Raw genomic sequence first — 26,122 nt, 5'->3', positions numbered from 1 at the left:
TGTGATGTGACCCGGGCAGGGACAAACAGCATCCCGCGTGTGCCCGGGCCGTGCCCGCCTGCCCGAGGGCCCCGTGTCCGTGCCCCTGGTGCCCGGCAGCGCCGGGCAGGGGAACGAGGGTGTTCCCACCGCCGCTGCCGCTCCCGGAGCTTTCCTGCCCGCCCTTGGGCAGCTCAGGGCGGGGCTGGGGAAGGGATGCAGGGCTTGGCACCAGCGCAGAGAGGAGCTGGCCCTCGCTGCCCTCTGCTGCCTTTCTGCCCGCTCAGGAAGGAAGGAGGTTATTTTTAAACCTGGCCCCAGGTACGGAGCGGTACCTAAGGCTTTCCTCGTGCAAACGGAATGGGAAGTGAGGCAGCGTCAGCTGCGGCTCCCACGCTCGCTCCAGAAACACTTTATTACCCAAACCATTCCTCCAGCAAAGCTGGGTACCTCAGACCCTGCTCTAGGTACAGCTGGGGGCTCATCCCGCCCTGCCGTGTGCCCTGCCATGTCTCCGCAGCCCTGCCGTGTCCCGTGTGCCAGCCCGGGGCTGTGCCAGCCTGCAAACAGGTGCCGCTGTGCGGGCAGTGCCAGGGCACGGCTGGAGCCCCGGCCCTGAGCAGCCTCACCCGGGCCCGGGGCTCAGCCCTGCTCTGCTGTCTCTGAGTCTCATTGCGGTGACAAGGACACCGTGCCGGGCACAGACCCGCTCCAGGCTCGGTCTGGGCAGTCAGGCTGCTCCAGGAGTGCATTCCGGAGGGGCCGGCCCTGCCCAGGCTGCGGCCCGAGCTGGCAGCGGGCTCTGAGCAAAAGCAGATGTGGGAGATGCTGCGGGCGGGAGGCGCTGCCAGGGGCACAAACACCGAGCCTGGAACGGGGAGTCCTTGGAGGGACTGCCGGTGTCCCGGGGCGACGCTGTTTGTTGGGATCTGTGGGCATCCAGGCTCCCCCTGCCTCCCTGGGCGGCAGCAGCGCCGGGACTGTCCCCGTCTGGCACGGCTGGCAGCACAGCGGGGGCTGTGCCAGGCCCGGGCCGGTGTCAGGGGCGGTGCCAGGCCCGGGCCGGTGTCAGGGGCGGTGCCAGGCTCTCACACTCATCCCGGGGCAGCCCGAGCGCTGCGAGCGGACCGCGCCCAGGGCAGGGCTGAGCCCCGCTCGCTGCTGCCCGCCCGGGGAGCGCCGGGGCAGCGAGAGGCGCTCGGGGCCGGCTCCGTCACCGCGGCAGCGCTCCGCCGAAGAGGAAGTTGTCTCGAAATAACTCCGCGCTTCCCCTCCGGCCCCGCACGCTTTGAAGCGGCTGCCGAGCCCGGGAGCCGCCGGGCCTCCGCCGCCACCCGCGCCCATCCCGATGTCCCCTGCGGGACCCCGCTGTGCCCTCCACGCTGGATTGAGGGGGGGCTGCGGCTGCCTGCGCCCCCCGAGCCCGGCCTGAGCAAGGTGAGAGCCCCGGAGGGAGGGAGCGGTGCCCCGGGGAGCGCTGGGGCCAAGCCTCGGCCGTGCCCCGCTGCCCTCGGGGCTGCTCCGGCACTGCCCAGGGCTCTGTCTGGGACTGGCACCGGCGCTGGGTGTTTGGGGATTGGAACTGAGCACCGAGTGTTTGGGGACTGGCACCGGCACTGGATGTCTGGGACTGGTACTGAGTGCTGGGTGCTTGGGACTGGCACCAAGCGCTGGATGTTCGTCTGGGAACTGGGACCCAGCGCTGGATGTTTGGGGACTGGCACCAGAACTGGGTTCTTGGGACTGGCACCAAGCGCTGGATGCCACGGCTGCCAGAACCTGGAGGGCACGGCGGGGGCAGAGCCGTTCGTTTTCTCGGGAAGGACGAGGGGAGGGAGCCGCGGCGCCGCTGGAGGAGCAGGGGTGCCCGCTGCCCTGCCAGCCGGGGGCATCCTGAGGGCACGGGCTGGCCCTGGAGCCTGGCCCGGGCAGGAGCGCGGGGTCTGTGCTGCCCCTGGCCCGGAGTGGGCACCGGGCGGGTTTGGGCTGGGGCCGCTGCTCCGGCCCTGGGACAGCCCCGCACGGCCCGGCCCGGCTGGGTGAGTGAGGGAATGAGTGTGAGTGTGTGTGTGAGTGTGTGTGTGAGTGTGTGTGTGAGTGTGAGTGTGAGTGTGTGTGTGAGTGTGTGAGTGTGAGTGTGTGAGTGTGTGTGTGTGAGTGTGTGTGAGTGTGAGTGTGAGTGTGTGTGTGAGTGTGTGTGTGTGTGTGACTGTGTATGTGTGTGTGAGTGTGTGTGAGTGAGTGTGAGTGTGTGTGAGTGTGTGAGTGTGTGTGAGTGTGTGTGTGTGTGTGTGAGTGTGTGTGAGTGTGTGTGTGAGTGTGTGTGTGTGTGTGAGTGTGTGTGTGTGAGTGTGTGTGTGAGTGTGTGTGTGTGAGTGACTGTGTATGTGTGTGTGAGTGTGAGTGTGTGTGAGTGTGAGTGTGTGTGTGAGTGTGAGTGTGTGTGTGAGTGTGAGTGTGTGTGTGACTGTGTATGTGTGTGTGAGTGTGAGTGTGTGTGAGTGTGAGTGTGTGTGTGAGTGTGTGTGTGTGTGTGTGTGTGTGTGTGTGTGTGTGTGTGTGTGTGAGTGTGTGTGTGTGAGTGTGTGTGTGTGAGTGTGTGTGTGTGAGTGTGTGTGTGTGAGTGAGTGAGTGCCCGTGCCCGAGGCCGTGCTGGCCGTGTTGGCGCGGCTGCCCGGGGACGATGCCCATGCCGGCACGGTGATGCCCATGCTGGCACGGCGATGCCCATGCTGGCACGGCGATGCCCACGCTGGCACCGGCTGTGTGCGCAGTCCCGTGGCCGCCCTGGCCTCGGCGCGGCGCCCGCGCTGTCCCCGGGGGCCGAGCAGCGGTGTCAGGGCAATAAAGAGCGATGGCAGCGGCGATAAGGAGCGCAGAGCGCGGCCCCGGCCAGAAAGGAAACAAAAATCTGCGGGCTCGGGCCGAGCTGCGAGCGAACGCCCGTGAGCCGAGTCTGGGCTTTGTGCTCCGCCCGAGTGCGCCCTCGGCACCCCGGGCTGCTCGGAGCTCCCGCGGCAGCCGCCTGCTCGGGACGCTGCTCCTTCCCACGGGAGCTGTGCCAGCAGAGAGGCGCTGCAGGGGCTGTGCTGGGCAGGGTTCGATTGAGAGGCCGGGGATGATTGAGGGGCAGGGAGCTGCTCCGGGATCTGTTCTGAGCCAGGTGTGATTGAGGAGCGGGGTGCTGTGCTTCTTCAGGCCAGGCTGGAGTTTTGGGGAGCTCAATGAAAGCCGAGGGGGCTGTTGGTGCCCGTGCCCTGTAATTAAATCCCCTTTTTGGCCTCGTTATCCTGGTGCAACCCTAAACCCTCATCCCTTCCTTGCTAAGGGTTTCTCTGTGCCCTCCCTGCCCGCAGCTGTCACATCCCTCTGTGTCGCCAGGGTGCAAGGAGAGCCCCCCCAGGCCGGGCACACGGGGCTGGGTGCCATGCACAGCATGCCGGGCTCACTCTGGGCACCCTCCTCCTGTCACCCCAGGCCGTTCCTCCGTGCCCTCCCAGGTCACCCCCACCGTGGCACCTGAGGGCAGCTGCCAGCCGGGGCTGGGGAATGCAGAGGGCAGTGCTGTGACCCTGCACGGAGCCGGGCACCGGGACCCTGCACAGAGAGTGTGACGGGGCAGGACTGTCCCAGTGCTGGTGTCAGCCCTGTCCAAAGGAGGGGATGGCTCTGAGGGAGGCTGGGGTCAGCTGTGCCACCCGCAGCCCCTCCCAGCCCAGGAAAGCAGCCTGGCCCCTCTCAGGTGCGCCGCCATGTGTACCCTGAGCTCTCCCTGCCTTTAATTCCCCCTCAGGTGCTTGCCGGGCTGTTTGTGAGCACAGTCCTGGCGGTGGCTCTCAGATCGCACCCATTTTTTCCCTGTGGTTGTTTTTCCAAAGCCGACTCCGGGGATGGAAAGAGATGCTAAATCTAAAAAGCTGCTGTTTCCGGAAAACTCTTTTCTTTCCTTGGGAAGAATGAAATGTGACGTTGGCGAGGAAGTCTCCAAACAGCCGCTGGTGTCCAGGAAGCTGCTGCACTTGCACAGCTCCAGCAAAGGCTGGGGGCCCGTGCAGAGCTGGGGCTGTGAGCACTCCCTGCAGGGCCAGTGCACTGCAGTTTCATCCCTGAGCTGGCCCCAGGAGCCAGCAGTGCTTCCCCTTCCATGGGCAGGACGCTCTGGCAGGGCTGAGCCTCCCCCAGCAGCCAGCAGGCAAATGGAGCCCCAAGGAGGTGCTGGAAAGCCGAGTCTGGGCTCCAGATCCTCTTCCTTGGCAGTGAGAGCCCGAGGGAGAGCATCTGCTTCCATCTCCGAGCTGGTGGGAGCAGGGCCCTGCCAGGGCTGCAGTTAAATCTGGCCATGAGAGCAGGAGGGGCTCAGGCTGGGCCCCAGTGCCCCAGTGTGGCACTGCCAGCGCTCCTGCAGCTCTGTCCACTCCAGCAGCGAGACCAAGGGGGCCAGGAAGGGGCCAGGGCATCTTTCTATGGGGCTTGGGTTTCGTAGCCAAAGTTTTGCTCAGAAGCTCAGAACATGCTGCACAGACAGGCTTTGAGAGGAGGGGACAAATGGGACATCTGCCTCTGCTGGGGTCCCCTGCAGCTCCAGGGCTGAGGGTGTGAGGGATGTAAGGAGTTAAGGGATCAAGGATGCTGCTGGAGCCATTTCTCAGGGTTCAGGAGCTGCCAGCTGCAGTTTGGTGCAGCTCAGAGGATGCGATGTCAGATCCCCAGCGCGGCTTGGGGGACACGGCCCTTCAGCTGCCACATCCCCCTCCTGATCCCATCCCAATCCCATCCCATCCCATCCCATCCCATCCCCATCCCATCCCATCCCATCCCATCCCATCCCATCCCATCCCATCCCATCCCATCCCATCCCATTATCCCATCCCATCCCACCCCATCCCATCCCATCCCATCCCATCCCATCCCATCCCATCCCATCCCATCCCATCCCATCCCATCCCATCCCATCCCATCCCATCCCACCCCACCCCACCCCACCCCACCCCACCCCGTTCCAGCCGTGTCGGTTCCCGGAGCCATCCCGGGCTGGGCGGTACCGGGCCCGGCTGTGCCGCCGCTCTCAGGGCCAGCCTCGCCCGCCGGAGCGCGGGAGGGCGGCACGGGGGGCGGGCCGGGGCTGTCCCAGCCCAGCTGCCGTGCCGTGACGCCGCCGAGCCCCCGCGGGTCCGGGCGGACCGGGCTGAGCGCTGCCCGCGGCCCCCGCAGGACGCGCCGGAGCTGGAGCCGCTGCCGATGGTGCCGGTGCGACCCCCCCCGGCTGGGAACGGGGCGGCGGGCAGGGCTGAGGTGGGCTGAGGTGGGCTGAGAGGGGACCGGGATGTGCCGGGAAGGCGCTGAGGTGCATTGGGAAGGCGCTGAGGTGTGCCGAGGAGAGGGCTGAGATGGGCTGGGAGGGTCAGAGCCGCTCTGTGCCCGTGCGAGGCGCGGTTTTCTCAGTGCCTGTCCCTGCGCTGCCAAAGAGCCCCGGGATAAAGCTCCGCGTGCCCGGGCGGTGAGTTGGTAACTAAACCCGGGCTGCGGGAGGCGTGGGGAGGCGCCTTTGGAGCGGCTAGATAGAACGGGACAGAGCTCGGGGTGTGCTCCGCGTCCTGCTGGGGCTGCGCTGGCCCTGGGCGGGCGGGGAGGGCGACTGGGACCAGCCCGGCCCCAGGTACGGCATTTGGGGTGTGCGGGAGAGGGGACAGGGTCCCGGACGTGCTGGAGCTTCCCAGGGCAGCCTCGCTGCTGCCAGCCCAGCTCTCACCACCCAAGGGTTTGGGTTTTCTTCCGTGGCTTCAGCTATTTCTGCCTCTCTTCAGCTATTTCTGTGCCTCTCTATTTCTGTGTTTCACCTGGCCGGGGGTGGTTGGGGTTTAGTGATTTCCGAGTGTTGATGGTGACACAGAGAAGGAGGTTTTTGGGAGCCAGCCCACATTTCCAGGGGGCAGCCTGAGTCACCACGCTGGGGCTGGAGTGGCTCCCCTGCAGGGACAGGTCCCCATCCCTCAGGGGGGTTTCAGTCCCACCCCGAGGGCTCCCCAGGGCTGAGCTCCAGCCCCTGCCATGGCTGGAGATGTCCCTTAGTGGGACAGGGCTGTGCTCTCCTGCAGGGATGGGCCCAGGGCTGGGTAGATCCTCCTCCCTGCAGGACACAGAGCATGACCCCGTGGGGACAGTGACCTGCTGGCTGTCCCTGCTGCTGCCCAGGACCCTCCAGAAACGCCCAAAGGCCACCAGGGCGATGTTGGAGCTGCTGGAACCCACCTGGTGACAGCGCCTTTGGTGCTTGTGATCAGCCCAAGAGAAGGGAGAGGGAGCTGGGGGTGTCCCCAGCCCTGGGGTGGTGTCCCCACCATTCAGGGTGGTGTCCCCAGCATTCAGGGTGCTGTCCCCAGCACAGGGGTGGTGTCCCCAGCATTCAGGGTGGTGTCCCCACCATTCAGGGTGGTGTCCCCAGCATTCAGGGTGGTGTCCCCAGCATTCAGGGTGCTGTCCCCAGCACAGGGGTGGTGTCCCCACCATTCAGGGTGGTGTCCCCAGCATTCAGGGTGGTGTCCCCAGCACAGGGGTGATGTCCCCACCATTCAGGATGGTGTCTCAGTGTTCCCCCTGCCCATAAGGATTAGGGAAGGGACAGCCCTGGAGGAGGTGACAATTTCCTTGTGCACTCCTGGGCCCGGTAAATGGGATCCCTGCTTGGGAGGAAGGAGCCTCAGTGGGATGAGCAGGGGGAGTATGGAGAGGTGAGAGGAGGCAGAGGCTGGAGGATCCCAAAATGGGACAGAGCTTCCCAAAATGGGATTAGCTGGGCTGAGGTGGAGCTCTGGTACGAAGTGCTCTGACCCTGGGCTGCTGGGGCTGAGGAGGCTTTGTGGGGTGCTCAGCACCTTGTGCTCAGCCAGGTCAGTTTGCAACAGGAGAGTTCCCTTTAACCCTGCAATTCCCTTTAACTCATGAATTTATCTGCCAGCGTCCAAGGAGAGCTGCATTTTCACTGCCAAGTCCTGCATTTTTAAGACTAGAGCCAGGTGTTCCCCAAAACTGCCCCAAACTCTTGGGGGAGGCAGCTTTGGGTTAATTTGGGGGTTTTGTCCCATGAATCTCAGGATTATTGAGGCCTGAAAGCAGAATTGCAACTCTTCTTCTTCTTGCCCTTCCTTTTTCATTTTTTTTCCCTGCAAAAGGAATAAAATCCAGCTGATGCCATGGGTATTTTAGGAATTGCAGGGAGGAAGCAGAGATTTGCAGCTCTGCAGAGAAGTGGGATGAATGCAGAGAAGGCTCCAGTCTTGCTGAGCTGGCAGACAGCAGAACACCCGGGGATGGATGAGCTCTGCCTCGGGCCTGCTGCAGGGGACGAGGGGGACGAGGGGAATGAGGGGATAGAGGGCACAGAGCCCTCCTGGTGTGGGCCAGGGAACCTTCCCAGCCTTCCTGGAGCAGGGAGGGGCTCCAGGGAAAGGGGCTGAGTCCAGCGGGGGCTGGGACCAGCGCAGGGTCCGTGCCCAGAATTGGGGACAGCTCCTATTCCTGGGGTCAGAGATGCTCTCAGGAGGGCTGAGGCACACAGAGAGGGTGGCTGGAGAGGGGCTCAGGGGCCCAGAGCCCTTCCTGTGGGCTGGCATCATCCCTGCTGCCCTGCTGGGTCTGCAATGGGCACAGCAGGGCTGAGGGGCTGTGCCCTCACCCTGGGGAGTGCAGCAGGCAGAGAACATCCAGGGAAAAGGGGGAATTTCTACTAGTTTGGGTTCTTTTGCTGGTCAGAAATATTCCCAGGTAAAAGTGGAATTTCTGCCTGTTTGGGTTCTTTTGCTGGTCAGAAACATTCACAGGGAAAAGGGGCAATTTCTGCTCCTTTGGATTCCTGTGCTGCTCAGAAACATCCCCATGAAAAAGGGCGATTTCTGCTCGTTCGTGTTCCTGTGCTGGTCAGAAACATTCCCAGGTAAAAGGGCAATTTCTGCTCGTTCGTGTTCCTGTGCTGCTCAGAAACATTCCCAGGGAAAAGAGGGAATTTCTGCTCCTTTGGGTTCCCGTGCTGGTCAGGAACATCCCCATGAAACGGGGCAATTTCTGCTCGTTTGAGTTCCTGTGCTGGTGCTGGCCAGGGAGAAGCAGTGGCTGGAGCTGGCAGGACCCTGCCTGACCCCAGAGCTCCTCAGAGCCTATTTCTGTGCCTGTCCTCTCCTCCTCCTCTCCCACAACTCCTGCCTGTCCCCCGGACAGCGTGACTGGTTCTGAGCCTGCTGGGGGCCTGTTGGATCTCTTTATGTTGGATTTTCCCGGCACACCCAAGCACGGGGAGCAAGCCGTGCACTGAGGGTTCAGCCTCAGCTGCTCTCTGCTGCCGGGGAGCAGAAGGAGCCCTTTGGGGCGGGCAGGTGAAGCGGGGAGCGGAGTTTCTCGGGCTCACGTTGCTCTTGGCTAAATTTGGAAGCTGTGGGAGGCCGGCAGCGCCCGCCCCCGCAGCGCCAGGAGGATGCGGATGTGGGGAGCCACCGCCGCCTTGGGCGCACTCAGCGAGCGGCTGCTTCCTCCGGCAGCGCCCACAGGAGCCGGGGCAGCGAGGGAGTGAGGGTCCGAGCTCCGGGGGGCTCCGGGGGTCTCTGAGCTCCGGGGGTATCCGAGCTCCGGGAGTCTCACAGCTCTGTGGTGCTCCGAGCTCCGGGGGCCTCTCAGCTCCGGGGGTCTCCCAGTTCCGAGGGTCTCTCAGCTCCGGGGGTCTCCGAGTCCTGGGGGTCTCTCAGCCCCGGGGGTCTCTCAGCTCCGGGGATCTCACAGCTCTGGGGTGCTCCGAGCTCCGGGGGTCTCACAGCTCCAGGGGTCTCACAGCCCCGGGGGTCTCACAGCCCCGGGGGTCTCACAGCTCCGGGGGTCTCACAGCTCCGGGGGTCTCTCAGCTCCGGGGGTCTCCGAGTCCCGGGGGTCTCTCAGCTCCGGGTGTCTCACAGCTCCGGGGGTCTCACAGCCCCGGGGGTCTCTCAGCCCCGGGGGTCTCACAGCCCCGGGGGTCTCTCAGCCCCGGGGGTCTCACAGCTCCGGGGGTCTCTCAGCTCCGGGGGGCTCCGAGCCCACCCAGCAGCTCCAGCCCCGGGACTGGCAGTGCCAGCAGCCCCGAGCTGGGGATTCTCCCCCAAACACCGCCTGTGCTCCCCTCGGGCTCTGTCCTGCTCCCACGGGGTCCCATGGGGTGCCAGGGTGTCCCAGGGGTTTCCACGGGGTCCCAGGGGGTCCCGGCCCCTTGGTGCTCCCCCGGTTCACCCTGAAGCCGCTCTGTACCCACCTGTGCCCGCTGTTGCCGTTCCCTGCAGGGCCATGCCCCAGCACCCTGAGCAGCCCCGCGCTGGTGCCCCAGGAGCTGCAGCCCGGCCCGGCCATGGACAGCTCAGGTGGGTGATGCTGAGCCCGGGGCGGGGAGGGGGAGCCAGGGAATTCCTCCTCAGCCACCCCTTACACCCCTGTCCTCTGTTCCAACGCCGGGTGCTGCCCAAGGTGCTGCTGGAAGGTGGGAAATGAGTACAGAGCAGGGCAGGGGCACTCCAGCTGACAAAACATTTGAGTTTTAAAGTAGTTCATTTTATAGTAGTATATTTTATTTTATTTTATTTTATTTTATTTTATTTTATTTTATTTTATTTTATTTTATTTTATTTTATTTTATTTTATTTTATTGTAATAATTTTTTATTTTATAGTGGTATATTTTATTATGATTTTTATTTTATATTTTATAGTAGTATATTTTATTATAATATATATATTTTTATAGCAGTAGATTTTATTATGATTTTTATTTTATATTTTATAGTAGTATATTTTATTATAATATATATGTTTACAGCAGTAGATTTTATTATTTTTATTTTATAGTATTATATTTTACTATTATTATTCTTTTGTATTTTATAGTAACATATTTTGTTATGATTTATTTTTTATTTTATAGTAGTAGGTTTTAAAATTATTATTATTATTATTTAATTTTATAGTAGTATATTTTAGGGTTTTTTATTTTATAGTAGTATATTTTAGGTTTTTTTATTTTATAGTAGTATATTTTATTTTTTATTTCATAGTACTATTTTTGGTGTGTGTGTATTCCAGTCCATTCCCCCATGTTTCATTTTCACGCTATTTCAGAGGTGCTGTTGATCTCTCAGGGTCAGGATGTCAATGCTGAAAGGTTCTATTCCATTTCCAAGCCCCTGCCCTTTGTTGCTGGGTTTATTTTTTGCTGTTTTTAGATCAAAGTGCCTCTTGTTTGTGCTGGGTCGGACTCTTTGCTGTGCCCCACGAGGGACCCTCAGCGCTGGGGCTGCTTTGATGAGCAGGAGAGGCCAGGGCTGAGAGCGGAGCTCAGGAAAAGCCTCCCCTGGTTACAAACACTCACAAAGGAAAAGAGCAGCACATTTCAAACAGCCCTTTGAGGCGGAATTCCCAAACCAATAAACAGGAGAGGGACATGGGGGAGCTTCCCAAAATCCCTGAGGGGAAACCAAGGGTGAGGAAAGAGCAGTTTCTGAGAGATCTCTCCAATGACACCTCCTAAACGAGACAAACGCAGAGTCCTGGGGGTGTTTGTGTGCCGTGGCAGGGATGGGGCTCCCTGTGCACACACAGACCCGACCTCAGCAGGGCGGCACTGCTGGCCCTGAGCCTGGGGCTGTGCCCCAACACAGCCCCAAAGCAGCAGAGCCTGCATCCAAAGGGGCATTTCTGAACAGTTCACACTTATCTGTGAGCCAAAAGTGAGATTATGGCCAAATGTTGAACTCTTTCTGCTTGGAAAGATGGCTGAGGGATCTAACAGAGAGCCTGCAGGAGTTTGGGGCATCAAGTTCAGCACAGCCAGCCTAGCTGGGAGCTGCAGGCTGGGCCTGTGCTCGCTCACAGAATGGGATGAAGAAATCAGTTATTTCATTAACCACATGTATCAGGCAGTGATATCACGTTTAAGGTGATACAATGAAGAGAAAGTTCAGCTTTTTATCCTCTGCAAGCCTGTAAAGAGGAGCAGGCTGCCAGGAGAAGCTCTGGAAGGCAGGGGGTGAGACAGGCTGGACTGAGACAGGCAGGCAGAACCTCCCAGGCTGGGGGGCGCTTCTGGAGTACTCTGTCACTCTGTGGCACTCTGGGTCACTCTGTGGCACTCTGTGGCACTCTGTGGCACCTCCCGACCCGTTCCAGCAACCCTAGGGACAGCTCTGCAGTTTCCATCCCAGCTCTGAGGGCTCGGAGGGCTCTGATGCCGTGGGGAGGGCTCTGTCCGGGCTCTGTCCGGGCTCTGTGCGGGCTCTGTGCGGGCTCTGTCTGGGCTGTCCCCACCCCGGGGCTGCTGTCCCTGCTCAGGTGTCGCTGTTGCCTGCAGAGCTGGAGTCGGACATCCTGCGGCGGGTGCGGGCGCTGCTGCGGGAGCTGGACGGGCACCACCCGTCCTGCCAGAGCGACCGAGGTGAGCACTGCCCCTGCCCGGGCACAGCGGGCACCGCCTGCCCCAGCCCCGCCTGCCCGAGCCCCTCCTGCCCCAGCCCCTCCTGCCCCGGCCCCTCCTGCCCCGGCCCCGCTCCTGCCCCAGCCCCTCCTGCCCCAGCCCCGCCTGCCCGAGCCCCTCCTGCCCGAGCCCCTCCTGCCCCAGCCCCGCTCCTGCCCCGGCCCCGCTCCTGTCCCGGCCCCGCTCCTGCCCCGGCCCCTCCTGCCCCAGCCCCGCTCCTGCCCCAGCCCCGCTCCTGCCCCAGCCCCGCTCCTGTCCCGGCCCCGCTCCTGCCCCGGCCCCGCCTGCCCGAGCCCCTCCTGCCCCAGCCCCTCCTGTCCCGGCCCCGCTCCTCCCGCTGCCCGCGGGGTCCTGGGGACTGACTCCGCTCCCCCGCCCTGCCGAGCCCTCTGCGGGAGGGGCCAATCCTTCATCAGCTGCATCCGTGCCCCAGCAGCGTCTGTCACCCCGTGTCACCCTGTGTGACCGTCACCCTGCCCAGCCCGTGTCACCCTGTGTCTGTCACCCCTGCCCACCCCGTGTCACCCTGTGGGACCGTCACCCTGCCCAGCCCGTGTCACCCTGTGGGACCGTCACCCTTGCAGTCCCACCCCGTCTGTCCCCCCCAGGAATGCTGCGCTGGACCCTGCACAAGAGAATGGACCAGAACCCCAGAACCAGCGGTGTCCTGGTCAGCATCCTGGTGAAGGAGCTGGAGAGGGTGAGTGCCACCCCAGGAGGGGACAGTGCCACCTCAGAGAGGGGAAAGTGCCACACCAGGAGGGGACAGTGCCAACCCAGGGAGGGGACAGTGCCAACCCAGGGAGGGGACAATGCCACCTCAGAGAGGGGACAGTGCCACACCAGGAGGGGACAGTGCCACCCCGGGGAGGGGACAGTGCCACCCCAGGAGGGGACAGTGCCAACCCAGGGAGGGGACAGTGCCAACCCAGGGAGGGGACAATGCCACCTCAGAGAGGGGACAGTGCCACACCAGGAGGGGACAGTGCCACCCCAGAGAGGGGACAGTGCCACCTCAGAGAGGGGACAGTTCCACCTCAGAGAGGGGACAGTGGCACCCCAGGAGGGGACAGTGCCACCTCAGAGAGGGGACAGTGCCACCCCGGGGAGGGAACAGTGCCACCCCAGGAGGGGACAGTGCCACACCAGGAGGGGACGGTGCCACCCCAGAGAGGGGATAGTGCCACCTCAGAGAGAAGACAGTGCCACCCCAGGAGGGGACAGTGCCACCCCAGAGCCTGGCCCACGCTGGGGCTCTGGGGCTGCCCTGCCCAGCGCAGTGAGCTGACTGTGCCCGCGCTGCCTCTGCTCCCACAGGCAGAGCGAGGGGACCTGCGGCACTACATCGTCCCCCTGCTGCACACGCTGATGTACACCTTGATCCAGGTGAGGGGACAGCCTGGGGCAGCACCCGGGGACAGCAGGGCACAGGAGAGGCCACCTGGAGCCACTCAGAGCCAGCAGAGCCCCGGGATGGCCCCGGGCGGGCTCAGCTGGGCATCTCCCGTGCCCCTGTGGCACAGGGAGGGCACTCCCATGTCCCTGTGGCACACCGAGTGCCAGGCTCTGCCTTTCAGTGTCTGCAGGAAGCCACAACCTGGCAAAGCAAATGTGTGCCCAGGCTCCAGTGGGCATTGCTGGAGGCTCCCAAACCCCTGCAGGGCCTGATTCTGCCCCACGTTTTGCATTTAAATCCACAGTGAATTTGGTGCAGTGAGTTTGGTGCCCTGCCAGCGCAGGGGCTGTACTGGGGCAGATTCAGGGGTCACTGCCTGTCGCCTCCCTGTCACCTCCCTGTCACCTCCCTGTTCCCCTGCAGGCTCCCTGCATCCCTGACGAGCTCTGTGCCAGGGTTTATGACTTCTGCAAGAGGCTGCTGACCCTGCCCAAGCCCTTCTGCACCATCGGGCTGGACTATGCCAGCAGGCTGCAGCTGGAGAGGGCAGCCCCAGGTAAGGGGGGCTGGCAGGGCTGATCAGCTCTAAAGCAGCCCCGTGGGCACTGAGGTGTCACTGGGGCTGCAGGGAAAAGCCTCGTGCAGAAAACAAGCCCAAGGACACCTGGTTTCTTTTTTCTCTGTGTTCTTTTGCTCTGTTCTCATTAAAGCTCCTCCAGTTCAGGTTTTCTTTAATAGGAGCCTTTCAAACAATCCTTTAGAGCAGAGCAGGGTGCAGACACCCTGTGAGGGGGAAGGGAAACAGGGGAAACCTGCTGGGGAGTTTTGGTGCCATTCTGGGGAGCCTCAGCCCCCCACAGCAGCCCCAGCTCTCCTCCCCAGCGCTGCTTTGGCTCCAAGGGGCACCTTTGTGTCCCCTGAGCTTGGGTGCAGGGGTGGCTCAGGGTGCACAGGAGGCATCTCCAGCAGGGCTCCCCTGGGGCAGCACGGGGGTCCCGGGGGGATTGTCCCTGAGCCAGGCCAGGGATGGAGCCTCAGCCGGGGCAGGGCAGGGCAGGGCCTCTCTCCTGATTCAGAGTCCCGTGGTGCTCCTCACATGTCCCCAAACAAAGGAAGGGAAACACAGGAAATCACCCGGAACACACGGGGGTTTCTTTTTCGGGAGCCTGGGCTATCTTTGTCCCGGGCTGTTTTTAGCTCTGGCCCAGCTCTTGGCTGTTCGAGCTGAGCTCAGCGGGTGTTCCCCGCCTTGGCAGAGCCTCCTCAGGCTGCGGAGCCGGGAGCGGCCCGGGCTGGCTGCCCCAGGGCTGTGCTGCTCCTACCGGGTGTCTCTGTGCTTCGCAGGGACCCTGTACCAAAGGATGGTCATCTCCGAGCAGAGCCTGCACAGCGCCGCCTTCCCCTGCCAGGAGAGGTGAGTGCAGCCCTGGGGAGGGCTCTGAGTGCAGCCCTGGGGAGGGCTCTGAGCGCTGCCCTGGAGTGGGCTGTGAGTGCTGCCCTGGGTGGGCTGTGCCCCTTGCCCTGCCAGGAGAGGTGAGTGCAGCCCTGGGGTGGGCTCTGAGTGCTGCCCCTGATGAGAGGGGAGTGCAGCCCTGGGGCGGGCTGTGCTGTCATTTCGGGGTCTCTCAGGGAGCCCCGTCCTTTCCCAGCGCTCCTGGTTGGAGCAGACAGCCTGGGGCTGAGCCTCGTGGCCTTGGGGACACTGGGGTTGCATCAGGGGGACACATTCTGCTGTGTCCCGATTATTCTGGGAGGCAGGGAGCTGCCCTCGGGGGGCACACAGGGTGGAGAAGGGGAACAGCAACAATGGAAGAAGTGAGATGGGAGATGGGAGCTGCTCCTGCCAGCCTGGGGTCTCTGGTGTGAGGCTGCATCTCGCCCTTTCCCGCGCAGGATTTTCATCTTTGCTGACCCCGAGCTGCTGCCCGAAGCCATCTGCGGGGCTCTGGCCATGGACACCGAGGCTGCCCAGGTGTCGCAGAGCCCGCGGGGCTCCATGAGCTGCGTGGTCACCCACGCCCTGCAGGCGGCCCTGGGGGACGCCTGCGACACCTCCGGCCTCCGGGCCCGCCTCCAGGTACTGCAGCAGCTCCTCCCCTGCTCCCTGCTCCTGCTCTGCACACCCTGGAGATGCAAAAGGCGTTTTGGCAAGCGGAGAAACCCCCAGCTCCCCAGTGCTGGTGGCAGCCCCAGAGCTGAGCTCAGACACCCTTCGGATGGAAAGCAGCAGAGCCAGAGGTGGAACCTTCAGTCTCAGTGCTGGTTTTGCCCAGCAAAGCTGAGTCAGAGCCTCTGTCAGCTCCTCTGGGAGTCCTGGGCACTGCAGGAACCTCTCAGGGGAAAGGTTTCAGTCAGTTTTCTCCAAACCCTCCTGGAAGGAGCTGTGGGGCTGCAGTGGCACCAAAGTCTGCCTCAGAAACTGCAGGGGCTCTCAGCAATTTCCCCTCCAAGGTCACCTTCGTGTGCCTGCTGTCCCCATGTCCCGAGGGTCCCCCCAAGTGCCAGCACTGCTGAGGATGCCCCAGGTGCCTTTCAGCTGCAAAGCTGCTCCCGAAGGAGCTGTGAGCAGCCAGCACAGCCAGCGTCTCTGCTGGGGACAGGAGGACATTGGTGTCCCCAAGAATCACTTTCTGCAGGACTTGCTCTCCCTGCAGGGATCACTCTCTGCAGGACCCGTTTGTTCTCCTGCAGGACCCGTTTGCTCTCCCTGCAGGAATCACTCTCTGCAGGACCCCTTTGCTCTCCCCGCCCCTCCCGCTGTCCTGCCGAGGACCGTTCCCGTTTCCAGGTGCTCACAGCCCCTGTCCCCACAGGCCCTGTCCCCGGGGGACCTGGAGCACTGGTTCCAGCAGGTGGTGTTGGCCGTGGAGGGCAGCCAGGGGGGCTCAGAGCGGGGCCAGCACACGGCGCGGCTGGAGAGGATCTACCACAGCCTTATGGGCTCCTCTCCTGCAGGTGAGCCCAGGCAGACATTCCCAGGGGACAGGGAGCCCTGGTGTCCCCTGTGTCCCTGTGTCACTCCTGCCCGTGGCCCAGTTTCCATTTCTCCCTCCCAGCATTGCTGCAGACGCTCAGTGATGGCTCTGTGAGAGCAGGGCCCCCCAGCCTCACATCTGGCCTCACCCCAGGAGCTCTGGGCTGGGAGAGCCCCAGGGCTGCCCCAGCCAGCGCTCAGCACTGGGGCTCGTGCTCCTGTGTGGGGAAATGCCCCAAGCATCCTTGTTTTCCCAGGGAACAATCCCCAGGAAGGGCTGCAGGGCACCCCTCTGCCCAGCCCCAACATCAGCTTCCACCTGTGGACTGAGGATGAGCAGCTCTGTGAGTGCCCCGGGGGTGCTGGGGGGGTCTGAGCCTGGGGGTCCTGTCCCAGAGGGGTCACTGAGCCCTGACCCTTGGGCAGGGAGTTTGGGCACCACTGTCCCAGGGCCAGGCTCGTGGAGATGGGTCTGCCTGTGCCAGGCCTCCTTCTGGGTGAGGAGGGGGAAGGAGCTGGGGCTGCTACAGGAGGTGCCAAGAGCACCAGTGGGTGCCCCTGGCAGTTCCCAGAGCACCTGTGAGTGTCCCTGGCAGTGCCCATAGCACCTCTGGGTGCCCCAGCAGTGCCCAGAGTACCTGAGGGTGCCCTTGGCAGTGCCCAGGGTACCTGTGGGTGCCCCTGGCAGTTCCCAGAGCAGCTGTGGGTGCCCCGGCAGTGCCCAGAGCACCTGTGGGTGCCCCAGGCAGTGCCCAGAGCACCTGTGGGTGCCCCTGGCAGTGCCCAGAGCACCTCTGGGTGCCCCTGGCAGCGCCCATAGCATCTCTGGGTGCCCCAGGCAGTGCCCAGAGCACCTGTGGGTGCCCCCGCAGTGCCCAAGGCCAGGCTGGATGGAGCTGTGAGCAGCCTGCTCTGGTGGAAGGGGTCCCTGTCATGGCAAGGCTGGGAATGAGGATGATCCCCAAGGTCCTCCCCAACCCGAACCAGTCTGGGGTTCTGGGGCTGGAGCAGCACCGAGCTCTCTCAATGGGAGGTGGGGCTGAGGCCTGGCTGCCTTCGTAGCTCTCAGCTCTGCAAGTTCCCTGAGGGGAGGGACGCTGTGCCCCCCCGTGCCCCCCTGGGCTCCCCTGTGCCCCTCTGTGCCCCCGTGCCCGCTCAGGCTCCCCGTGCCCGCAGGGAAGGAGCTGGTGCTGTTCCTGCGGCCGCTGTCGCAGAGCTGCGAGCCCGAGTGCCCGGGGCAGGAGCTGGAGGCCCTGGAGATGCCGGACCCGCTGCCGGGCTGCGGCTGCTGCGGCCAGAGCCGCTTCTCGGTGCTGTCCACGGACAGCGGCATCGAGCGGGACCTGCCCGCGCCGGAGGAGCCGTGCGAGCGCTCCCGGCTGCACAGGAAGGGCGGCATCAAGAAGAAGCCGTCCCCGCTGGACAGCGCGGCCCTGCTGCAGGCCGGCGGCGGGAAGGGCCCCGGGAAGGGCCCCGGGAGGGCGGGGGCGCCCCCCGAGCCCGCGGCCCCGCTGCAGAGGCCGCACACCGCCCGCGTGGTGCTGCTGGGCGACGACCGCGTCCTGGGCCGCCTGGCACGAGCCTTCCACTCGCTCAGGTGCTGCGGGCTCGGGGGGACGGCAGCGCAGCGGGGCTGGGGCTGTGGGAGCAGCCGGGGGCTGGGGGCCGGCTGGGGCTGGGGCTGGGGCTGGGGCTGAGGGAGCAGCCGGGGGCTGGGGGCGGGCTGGGGCTGGGGCTGGGGCTGGGGGCAGGCTGGGGCTGGGGGCAGGCTGGGGCTGGGGCTGGGGCTGGGGCTGGGGGCGAGCTGGGGCTGGGGCTGGGGGCAGGCTGGGGCTGGGGCTGGGGCTGTGGGAGCAGCCGGGGGGCTGGGGGCAGGCTGGGGCTGGGGCTGGGGCTGGGGCTGGGGCTGGGGCTGTGGGAGCAGCCGGGGGGCTGGGGGCAAGCTGGGGCTGGGGCTGGGGCTGGGGCTGGGGGCAGGCTGGGGCTGGGGCTGTGGGAGCAGCCGGGGGGCTGGGGCTGGGGCTGGGGCTGTGGGATGGGGCTGGGGCTGTGGGAGCAGCCGGGGGGCTGGGGGCGAGCTGGGGCTGGGGGCGAGCTGGGGCTGGGGCTGGGGCTGGGGCTGTGGGAGCAGCCGGGGGGCTGGGGGCAGGCTGGGGCTGGGGCTGGGGCTGGGGCTTGGGCTCGGCGGTGCCCGGGGCGGGCTCGGATCCCGTATGCAGCTCCCAAACGCACCCGGCTGTCCCTGGCGGCTCTCGGGGCCCAGGTGATGCGCACAGCGTGTCCTCCCCTCTGTCCGGGGCTGGGTTAAACGAGAAACAAACGAGGCAAGGTGTTTTCCTGTGCCAAAGGGAAAAATCCCACAGAGAAGCTGTTTCCCAGCTGGCTGTCCTCAGCTGGGGTGGGTGACAATGTGGGCAGCCTGGGAGCAGAGCTGGGTGCACAGGGACACCAGGCCCTGATAAAAACTCTTCCCCATCACCTCCCCCTGCTTGATCTGGGAGCCCAGGGCACATCCCGGGGAAGGAGGCAGCGAGGGGCGCAGGTGGCAGAGCAGCCGCCATGTCCTGGCACTGCCCAGCCGTGCCCAGGTGCCACCTTGTGCCCCTGCCCTCGGGACATCTCCGTTCGCGTTTCAGGAAGCGGGAAGCCCGCCGAGTGTTCCTGACGCCCCGGCTGGACCTGCAGTTCTACCACATCCCCGTGGTGCCGGGGCAGCCCCAGCCCTCGGCGGCTGCTGTGAGTGCAGGGGGAGAGCAGGGATCGGGAATTCCTGTCTGTCCGGGGGTGGGATCGGGAATTCCTGTCTGTCCGGGATGGGGAGAGCAGGGATCGGGAATTCCTGCGTGTCCAGGGGTGGGGAAAGCAGGGATCGGGAATTCCTGCCTGTCCGGGGGTGGGATCGGGAATTCCTGTCTGTCCGGGGTGCCAGGCTGTGGCTGTGAGCTGTGGCTGTGAGCTGTGGCTGTGAGCTGTGGCTGTGAGCTGCATTTCCCCGCAGGAACACGCTGACCCTGAGGAGCTGTGTGAGGTGGCCGGGTACCTGGGCAGGGCTGACCCCTGGTACGAGAGCAACATCAACACCCTGGGCCACATGATCCCCAAGCTGGCCACCATGGTAGGAGGAAAACCTTGCCACGTCCTGAAAACACCTGCAGCCCCTGGGGAGGGCTCTGTGCCCTGCAGGGCTCTCCCTCCCCAGAGAGATTAACCCTGCAAAACCTCCCCAGGCCCTGCAGGGCCCTCCATCCCCAGGGAGATTAGTCCTGCAAACCCTGAGGAGGGCTCTGTGCCCTGCAGGACTCTCCATCCCCAAGGAGATTAAATTTGCAAACCCTCTCCAGGCCCTGCAGGGCTTTCCATCCCCAGACATTTTCCAAACCCTCCCCAGGCCCTGCAGAGCTCTCCATCCCCAGAGAGATTTCCCTTCCAAACCCTCCCCAGGCCCTGCAGAGCTCTCCATCCCCAGAGAGATTTCCCTTCCAGACCCTCCCCAGGCCCTGCAGGGCTCTCCACCCCAGGCAGAGATTTCCCTTGCAGACCCTCCCCAGGCCCTGCAGGGCTCTCCACCCCAGAGAGATTTCCTCTCCAGACCTTCCCCAGGCCCTGCAGGGCTCTCCACCCCAGAGAGATTTCCTCTCCAGACCCTCCCCAGGCCCTGCAGGGCTCTCCACCCCAGAGAGATTTCCCTTCCAGACCCTCTCCAGGCCCTGCAGGGCTCTCCACCCCAGGCAGAGATTTCCCCTCCAAACCCTCCCCAGGAGGTGCCCGTGTCTGACACTGCCCCAGCCCACAAAAGCCATTTGCTGTGGTGGGGTTTTTTGATCAGGGGACAGGAAATGGCAGATTTCAAGAAAGAAACCTTGTGCTGAAATCCCCCCAGCTGTCATTTCCCGGCAGTTTGAGCCACCTCTGCCAGCCCACGTAGAAAGGGCTGCCAGGGGGGAGCAGCTCGCACTCGCTGTGAGTGGCAGGGCCAGAGGACAGCTCATCCCTCCCTCGGTGCCCAGGAGGGTGTGAGGCCTCATGGCAGGGTTTCTGAGAAGTGGCAGGGCTGAGCCAGCCTGTGGTTTGTCCCCCAGCCCAGCAGGGCCCTGGTGACCGACCCGTTCCTCACCGACGTCATCGCCTACTACGCCCGCATGGGCACGCAGCCCGTCTGCTTCCAGGTGCACTCTGTCAAGGTGGGTGGCACAGCTGGCACAGCCTGGCCTCCAGCAGCCCTGCAGGGGCTGGCAGAGCTGGGCAGAGCCAGAGGGGGCTGCCAGCAGATCCCGCCTGGGTCCCCATTCCCCAGCCCGTGATCCTGGAGCTCAGCTGAGCACATCCCAGCCTGATCCCCATTCCCCAGCCCCTGACCCTGGAGCTCATCCCAGCTGATCCCAGTCTGATCCCCATTCCCCAGCCCGTGAACCTGGAGCTCAGCTCAGCTGATCCTGATCCCCATTCCCCAGCCCATGACCCTGGAGCTCAGCTGAGCAGATCCCAGATCCCAGTCTGATCCCCATTCCCCAGCCCCTGACCCTGGAGCTCAGCTCAGCTGATCCTGATCCCCATTCCCCAGCCCCTGACCCTGGAGCTCAGCTGAGCCAGTGCCCCTGGCAGGGCCATTTGGGGATCTCAGCCCAGCACAGGGAGCCTTGAAATGCCCCCCAGGGCTCGGGGTGCTCAGGAGCCCTGTTCCTGCTGCTCTGAGTGCTGGCAGGGAGCAGGGCTCTGCTGTGCCAGCACCCCCTGTACCTGCAGGGGCTTTGCAGCGCTTCCTGCAGCACCCTTTGATGGATTTCCTGCCAGCTTTGCTCTGAGGTGCTATCAGAGCAAGGGCTGGCATTTGATAGGAGAGCAAAGTGCTAAATTTGAGCATACAATATTAACCCTTCCCTCCCTACTCCTCTGGCAGCCCCTCCAAAGCTCAGGCACAGAGCTCCTTTTATCTGCTCACCCTGGCACCTATTAGGGACGGGATCTCCAGGACCTGCTCTGCACATCCTGCCCAGTTCAGGCCCGTGAAAGGGAAATAATCCCCAGGGTTTGGGTGAGCTGGCACTGAGCTTGGGTCAGAGAGGAGCAGCGTCCCCTGAAGCTCAGCAGCGGCTCAGCCTGGCCTGGGCAATGGCAGTGACTCAGCTCCGAGGGCACAGTGACATCCAGTGGCAGGGGACACTGCCCGTGGCTCTGGCAAGGCTCCCCACCCTCCTGGAGCTGAGGAAACAGAGCCAGGGCAGCTCCTCACCCCACAGGGACCCTGAGCGCCATGGCCAGCTCCCAGCCCCCCGGGGCTGCTCTGGAGGGGCTGTCCAGGGTACAAGCCTCGTGTGACACCTCAGGGTGACAGAGGAGATGTCACCAGGGCTGTTCCTGTCAGGGCTGTGTCTCTCAGGGCTGTGTCTCTCAGGGCTGTGTCTCTCAGGGCTGTTCCTGTCAGGGCTGTTCCTGTCAGGGCTGTGTCTCTCAGGGCTGTTCCTGTCAGGGATGTTCCTCTCAGGGCTGTGTCTCTCAGGGCTGTTCCTCTCAGGGCTGTTCCTCTCAGGGCTGTGTCTCTCAGGGCTGTTCCTCTCAGGGATGTTCCTGTCAGGGATGTGTCTCTCAGGGCTGTTCCTGTCAGGGCTGTTCCTCTCAGGGCTGTGTCTCTCAGGGCTGTGTCTCTCAGGGCTGTTCCTTTCAGGGTGATTCCTCTCAGGGCTGTTCCTGTCAGGGATGTTCCTCTCAGGGCTGTGTCTCTCAGGGCTGTTCCTCTCAGGGATGTTCCTCTCAGGGCTGTGTCTCTCAGGGCTGTTCCTTTCAGGGTTATTCCTCTCAGGGCTGTTCCTCTCAGGGCTGTGTCTCTCAGGGCTGTTCCTCTCAGGGCTGTTCCTCTCAGGGCTGTGTCTCTCAGGGCTGTTCCTTTCAGGGTGATTCCTCTCAGGGCTGTTCCTGTCAGGGATGTTCCTCTCAGGGCTGTGTCTCTCAGGGCTGTTCCTCTCAGGGATGTTCCTCCTAGGAGTGTGTCTCTCAGGGCTGTCCCTCTCTTCCAGGTGCTGTTCCAGGACCCAGCCCAGGAGCCAGCTGAGGACGTGTTCCTGACGGAGCTGCTGACCCAGGTGCAGGACGGCCCCTCCCACAGAGGTGTGTGTGTCCCACCAGCCCGGACAGGGCTCCTGTCATGCCCAGGGCCCCCTCAGCCTGCAGAGCTCCAGGCCTTGTTCCTGGCCAGGCCTCCCTGAGCACCTCCACCAGGAGATCAGGCTGATGAGAGCCCTGGTGGCCGCTGGCTCCTGGCCCAGCCAGGGTTTGCAGTCTGAGCCTCTGGTCGGCTCCAGGGCACTCAGGAGCTGGACCTGAGCCCTGATTTAGTTGAGGAAACAAGCCGGGATTCACAGCCAGATGTTTTCCTGTTAGAAACTCGGCTCCTCCAGCTGCCAGGGATGGAGCAGGAGTGCTTGGAGGCTGTGCCAGCAGTGCCACACTGAGTTCCAGCAGTGCCATCCAGCCTCTCTGTCAGTGCACTCTGGTGCCCAATCCAGGGGATGTTTGTCACTGAGGCTGGCACGGAGCCTGCAGTGAGCCTGTCCCACTGGCACAGAGCCCCAGCTGCCAAGACAGGGACAGAAGGGACAGAGTGTGACAGGAGGCCATGGTGGGACACTGGGGGGCTCAGCCCAATGGGGATCCCTCTCTGCTGAGCACAGACAGGTGAGAGGAGGGAGATCCAACCCCACCTGGTTCCCTCCTGGCAGAGCTGAGCACGACCAAGAGGAAAAGCACCCTGGATGGGCCTGGCATGGACCTCACAGTGACCTGCAGGAGGGTGAGTGGGGCCCCTGCACCCCCAATCTCTGCTCCAGCAGGGCACACATCTCCTAAAAGGGCACTGACCCTCCCTCCTTCCGCTGGAACTGCTGTCCAGGCAAGGACAGGGGGCTGTGCTGGACCTGTGAGCTCCCCTGTGCTTGTGACAGGCTGTGCCCAGCCCTGCCAGGGCACTGCCAGGGCATTGATTGCCAGGGCATTGATTGCCAGGGCACTGATTGCCAGGGCACTGCCAGGGCATTGATTGCCAGGGCACTGATTGCCAGGGCACTGCCAGAGCATTACCAGGGCGCTGCCAGGACATTGCCAGGGCACTGCCAGGGCTCTCCCCTTGCCCGCAGGTCGTGCTCAGTGAGCGGCGGAAGGAGCTGGCGCTGTCCCTGCGCTCCACGGGCCTGCTGATGAAAGCCCTCCCTGCAGAGGAGGCTGCAGGTGGGCTCTTCCTCCTTCCTGGGGTTCCTGGTGCTCAGGGCAGTGAATCTGCCCACGGCCCTTGGTGCCAGCTGTGTCTGGGCTCTGGGGTGGAACCGGTGACAGGAATGTTGCTGTCCCCACGGTCTGGTTGGGGTTTTCTCAGGAATGACGTGTCTGAGGCTCAGACAGGATTCCAGCATCTTCCCTCTGCTCCAGTCTTCCTCTTCCAGCTGCCCCTTAGCACTGGGCCAGCTTTCCACCCCGAGCACGATCCCACACAATTCCCATGTCCTTGGAGTCTGCTGCAGTCCTGTGTGTCCATAGTGCACCCAAATGTGGGGCAGGGCCCCCAGAGCTGAGCTGAGGCCGTGCCCTGGCCCCAGCCCAACCTCTGCTTCTGTCCCAGGCCAGGGCTGCCTCACTGTGACCATCACTGAAATCATCAGGACCAGCAACTTGGCAGGACGCTCGTTCTCAGTGAGTACCTGTGGCATCCTCAGGGCCAGACTCCCCTCAACAGCAGGGAAAGGGGCAACCCTGTGGGGAGGAGAGGGCTTTGGGGCCACCCTGCAATTATTTTCTGTGGAAAAGTCTGGATGTTTGAGCCAAAGCTCCAGACACCCTGGGTGCCCTCCCTGCTGGTCACTCTCATCCCTGCTGGTCACTGCTATCCCTGCTGGTCACTCTCATCCCTGCTGGTCACTCTCATCCCTGCTGGTCACTGCTATCCCTGCCGGTCATTCTCATCCCTGCTGGTCACTGCCATCCCTGCTGGTCACTGCCATCCCTGCTGGTCACTGCTATCCCTGCTGGTCACTGCCATCCCTGCCGGTCACTGCCATCCCTGGTGGTCACTCTCATTCCTGCTGGTCACTGCTATCCCTGCTGGTCACTGCCATCCCTGCTGGTCATTCTCATCCCTGCTGGTCACTCTCATCCCTGCTGGTCACTGCTATCCCTGCTGGTCATTCTCATCCCTGCTGGTCACTGCTATCCCTGCCGGTCACTGCTATCCCTGCTGGTCACTGCTATCCCTGCTGGTCAGTGCCAGGTTCCGAATCCAGACAAAGGATTCTCTCTGTGTCACATCTGAGGCTAAAGAAGAAAACCAGAGCGATGCCATTGTCTGTCCCTGTCACACCAGCACATAGCCGAGGGAGGGCAGGGACACCCTCACAGGCTGTCCCTGCTGTCCCCATGCAGGCTGTGGCACACAGGTTCAGAACTCGCAGCATCAAGGTCAGGAGCCCAGAGCAGAGACCCTTCACTGTGCGGCTGGACAAGGACAACAGGAGAACCTACAGGGACGTGATTGGGTGAGAATCCTGGCTCTGCACATCTCCTGCCTCCCCTCGGTCAGGGAGCCCTGGTCCCCACCCCTGACAAAGCCCCATTCCTTCTCCAGGGACAGCAGGGACACAGGGGCTCTCCCACATTTGTGTTTTGGGACGTGGTGTGAGGAATAATGTGTCCTTTACACAAAAGGTGCTGTCGTTGAGGCAGGAGAAAAGCAGGCACCGCCAGGGCCGAGCAGAGCTCAGATCTGAGCTATGAATGTATCGGGATGTTGATGCTCTCTGCACCGCCTGCATCCCCCGGGCTCTCCAGCAGGGGCAGGGGGGGAGAGCACCCAGCCCTGTGGCCATGGCCGGGGCTGGGGTGCCTGGGGAGCTGCAGGGACAAGGGCTGTGCTCAGGGTTCAGGGCCCAGCCAACACAAACTGTGAATGCCTGAGTCTCACCGAGCTCAGGAGCTCGGGGTGTGTCAGACACTGACACCCAGCAGCCCATCTCTGCAGTCAGCCCCAGCTGCAGAGAGCACAAATGCAGCTGTGGCTGCAGGGGCAGAGCTGGGCTTTGCTCACAGGTCCCATCACAGGACATGTGCTCTGTGCCCTTCCAGCCTGGAGGTGTCTCCCTGCCTCGAGCCCAGCTACTGCCTGCAGAAGACGAGGACCACGAAATGCAGCCCTGAGGAAACAGAGGACGTGGGGCTGGTGAAATACCTGCCCAAGTCTCTGCTGCTGCCCATCAACACTTTCGCAGGAGTCATCCCCTGAAGGGGACAGGAAAAGGTGCTGCGGGTTACGATGTGGGGCCAGCACAGAGCACACGGGGAGAGGAAACTCTGAAAGCCACCAGGGGGGACTTTACATGGCAATGGTGGGGAAAGCAGACGTGAATGGGCTCGGAGGGCACAGCCCTGCCCTGTGACATGTGTGACAATTGCTGACAACCCCTGCCAAGGACACAGCCCTGCTGGTGACAGTGTGACAGTGTGACACTGGCCCCATGCCCCTGCCAAGGGCACAGCCATGCCCTGTGACAGTGTGACAGTGTGACACTGGCCCCATGCCCCTGCCAAGGGCACAGCCCTGCTGGTGACAGTGTGACAGTGTGACAATGGCCCCATGCCCCTGCCAAAGGAACAACCCTGCCCTGTGACAGTGTGACACTGGCCCCATGCCCCTGCTAAAGGAACAACCCTGCCCTGTGACATGTGACCATGCCAAGGGCACAGCCATGCCACAGGACTGAGCTTTCACCTTTTGCATAGGTCAGGGAAAAGCTCGGAGCTCTCCATTCAGGAAGAACAAGGCAGATCCGTGGGAGGTGGTGTTGCCTGTCCTGGGGAGCCCAGGGCAGCTGGCAGCAGCAATGTTCCCTTTGGAGATGTCTCACAGCCCAGCAGGGCTCAGGTTTTCACCTCACAAGCTCTGTGCCAGACTGGGGCATCAAACATTGTGCCTCGATGGAAGCTGAGGAGCAGCAGGAGCTCTCGGGCACCTCAGGAAACCTCTGCACGAGCAGCTGCTGGTTTTGGGATCGTGTGGGCTTTAAGGGGCAACCCCTCTGCACTCCTCTGCCTCCTCAGGGCTTCCCTGGGGGGTTTGCACACACAGAGAAAAGACTCAGAAAGCCAAAAGGCTTGGAGCTGGGCTGGGGTGTGGGCTGGAGCCCAGTTTGTTCTGTACAGCTGTAATTTATGTAGATGGATGATAAATTATTTGTATAGGTGTCACGGATGACTTGCACCGGAGGGTGCAATCCTTTTAGTGCCAATTGAAAGAAATTAAGACAAACCCCAGCTGAAGCTGC

General features: G+C 63.0%; 1 protein-coding gene across 2 annotated transcripts; it reads left to right on the top strand.

Annotated features, from left to right (window-relative positions):
* The first annotated feature begins 1,245 nt into the window (after window positions 1-1,245).
* PIK3R6 (phosphoinositide-3-kinase regulatory subunit 6) lies at window positions 1,246-26,122 on the top strand. Of its 2 annotated transcripts, XM_063175716.1 has the most exons (20): window positions 9,276-9,353; window positions 11,332-11,415; window positions 12,063-12,154; window positions 12,772-12,840; window positions 13,274-13,406; window positions 14,195-14,264; window positions 14,744-14,927; window positions 15,664-15,805; window positions 16,082-16,168; window positions 17,001-17,421; window positions 18,461-18,560; window positions 18,823-18,939; window positions 19,904-20,005; window positions 21,836-21,926; window positions 22,538-22,608; window positions 22,952-23,042; window positions 23,431-23,501; window positions 24,228-24,340; window positions 24,927-25,098; window positions 25,581-26,122. In XM_063175716.1, the coding sequence occupies exons 1-19, from the start codon at window positions 9,341-9,343 to the stop codon at window positions 25,081-25,083; spliced, it is 2,208 nt and encodes a 735-aa protein (XP_063031786.1). In that variant the 5' UTR covers window positions 9,276-9,340; the 3' UTR covers window positions 25,084-25,098; window positions 25,581-26,122. The 2 variants fall into 2 exon arrangements, with proteins under 2 accessions (XP_063031787.1, XP_063031786.1); XM_063175717.1 differs by lacking the exons at window positions 22,952-23,042; window positions 23,431-23,501; window positions 24,228-24,340; window positions 24,927-25,098; window positions 25,581-26,122 and adding an exon at window positions 1,246-1,416 and having other exon boundaries at window positions 22,490-22,607.

The sequence above is a fragment of the Melospiza melodia genome, chromosome 24 (genome assembly GCF_035770615.1).
Source record: "Melospiza melodia melodia isolate bMelMel2 chromosome 24, bMelMel2.pri, whole genome shotgun sequence".
In the NCBI taxonomy this organism is placed as follows: Eukaryota; Metazoa; Chordata; class Aves; order Passeriformes; family Passerellidae; genus Melospiza; species Melospiza melodia.
Note: the sequence above shows the minus strand (reverse complement) of the source record. Positions and strands in the feature narration are given on the sequence as shown.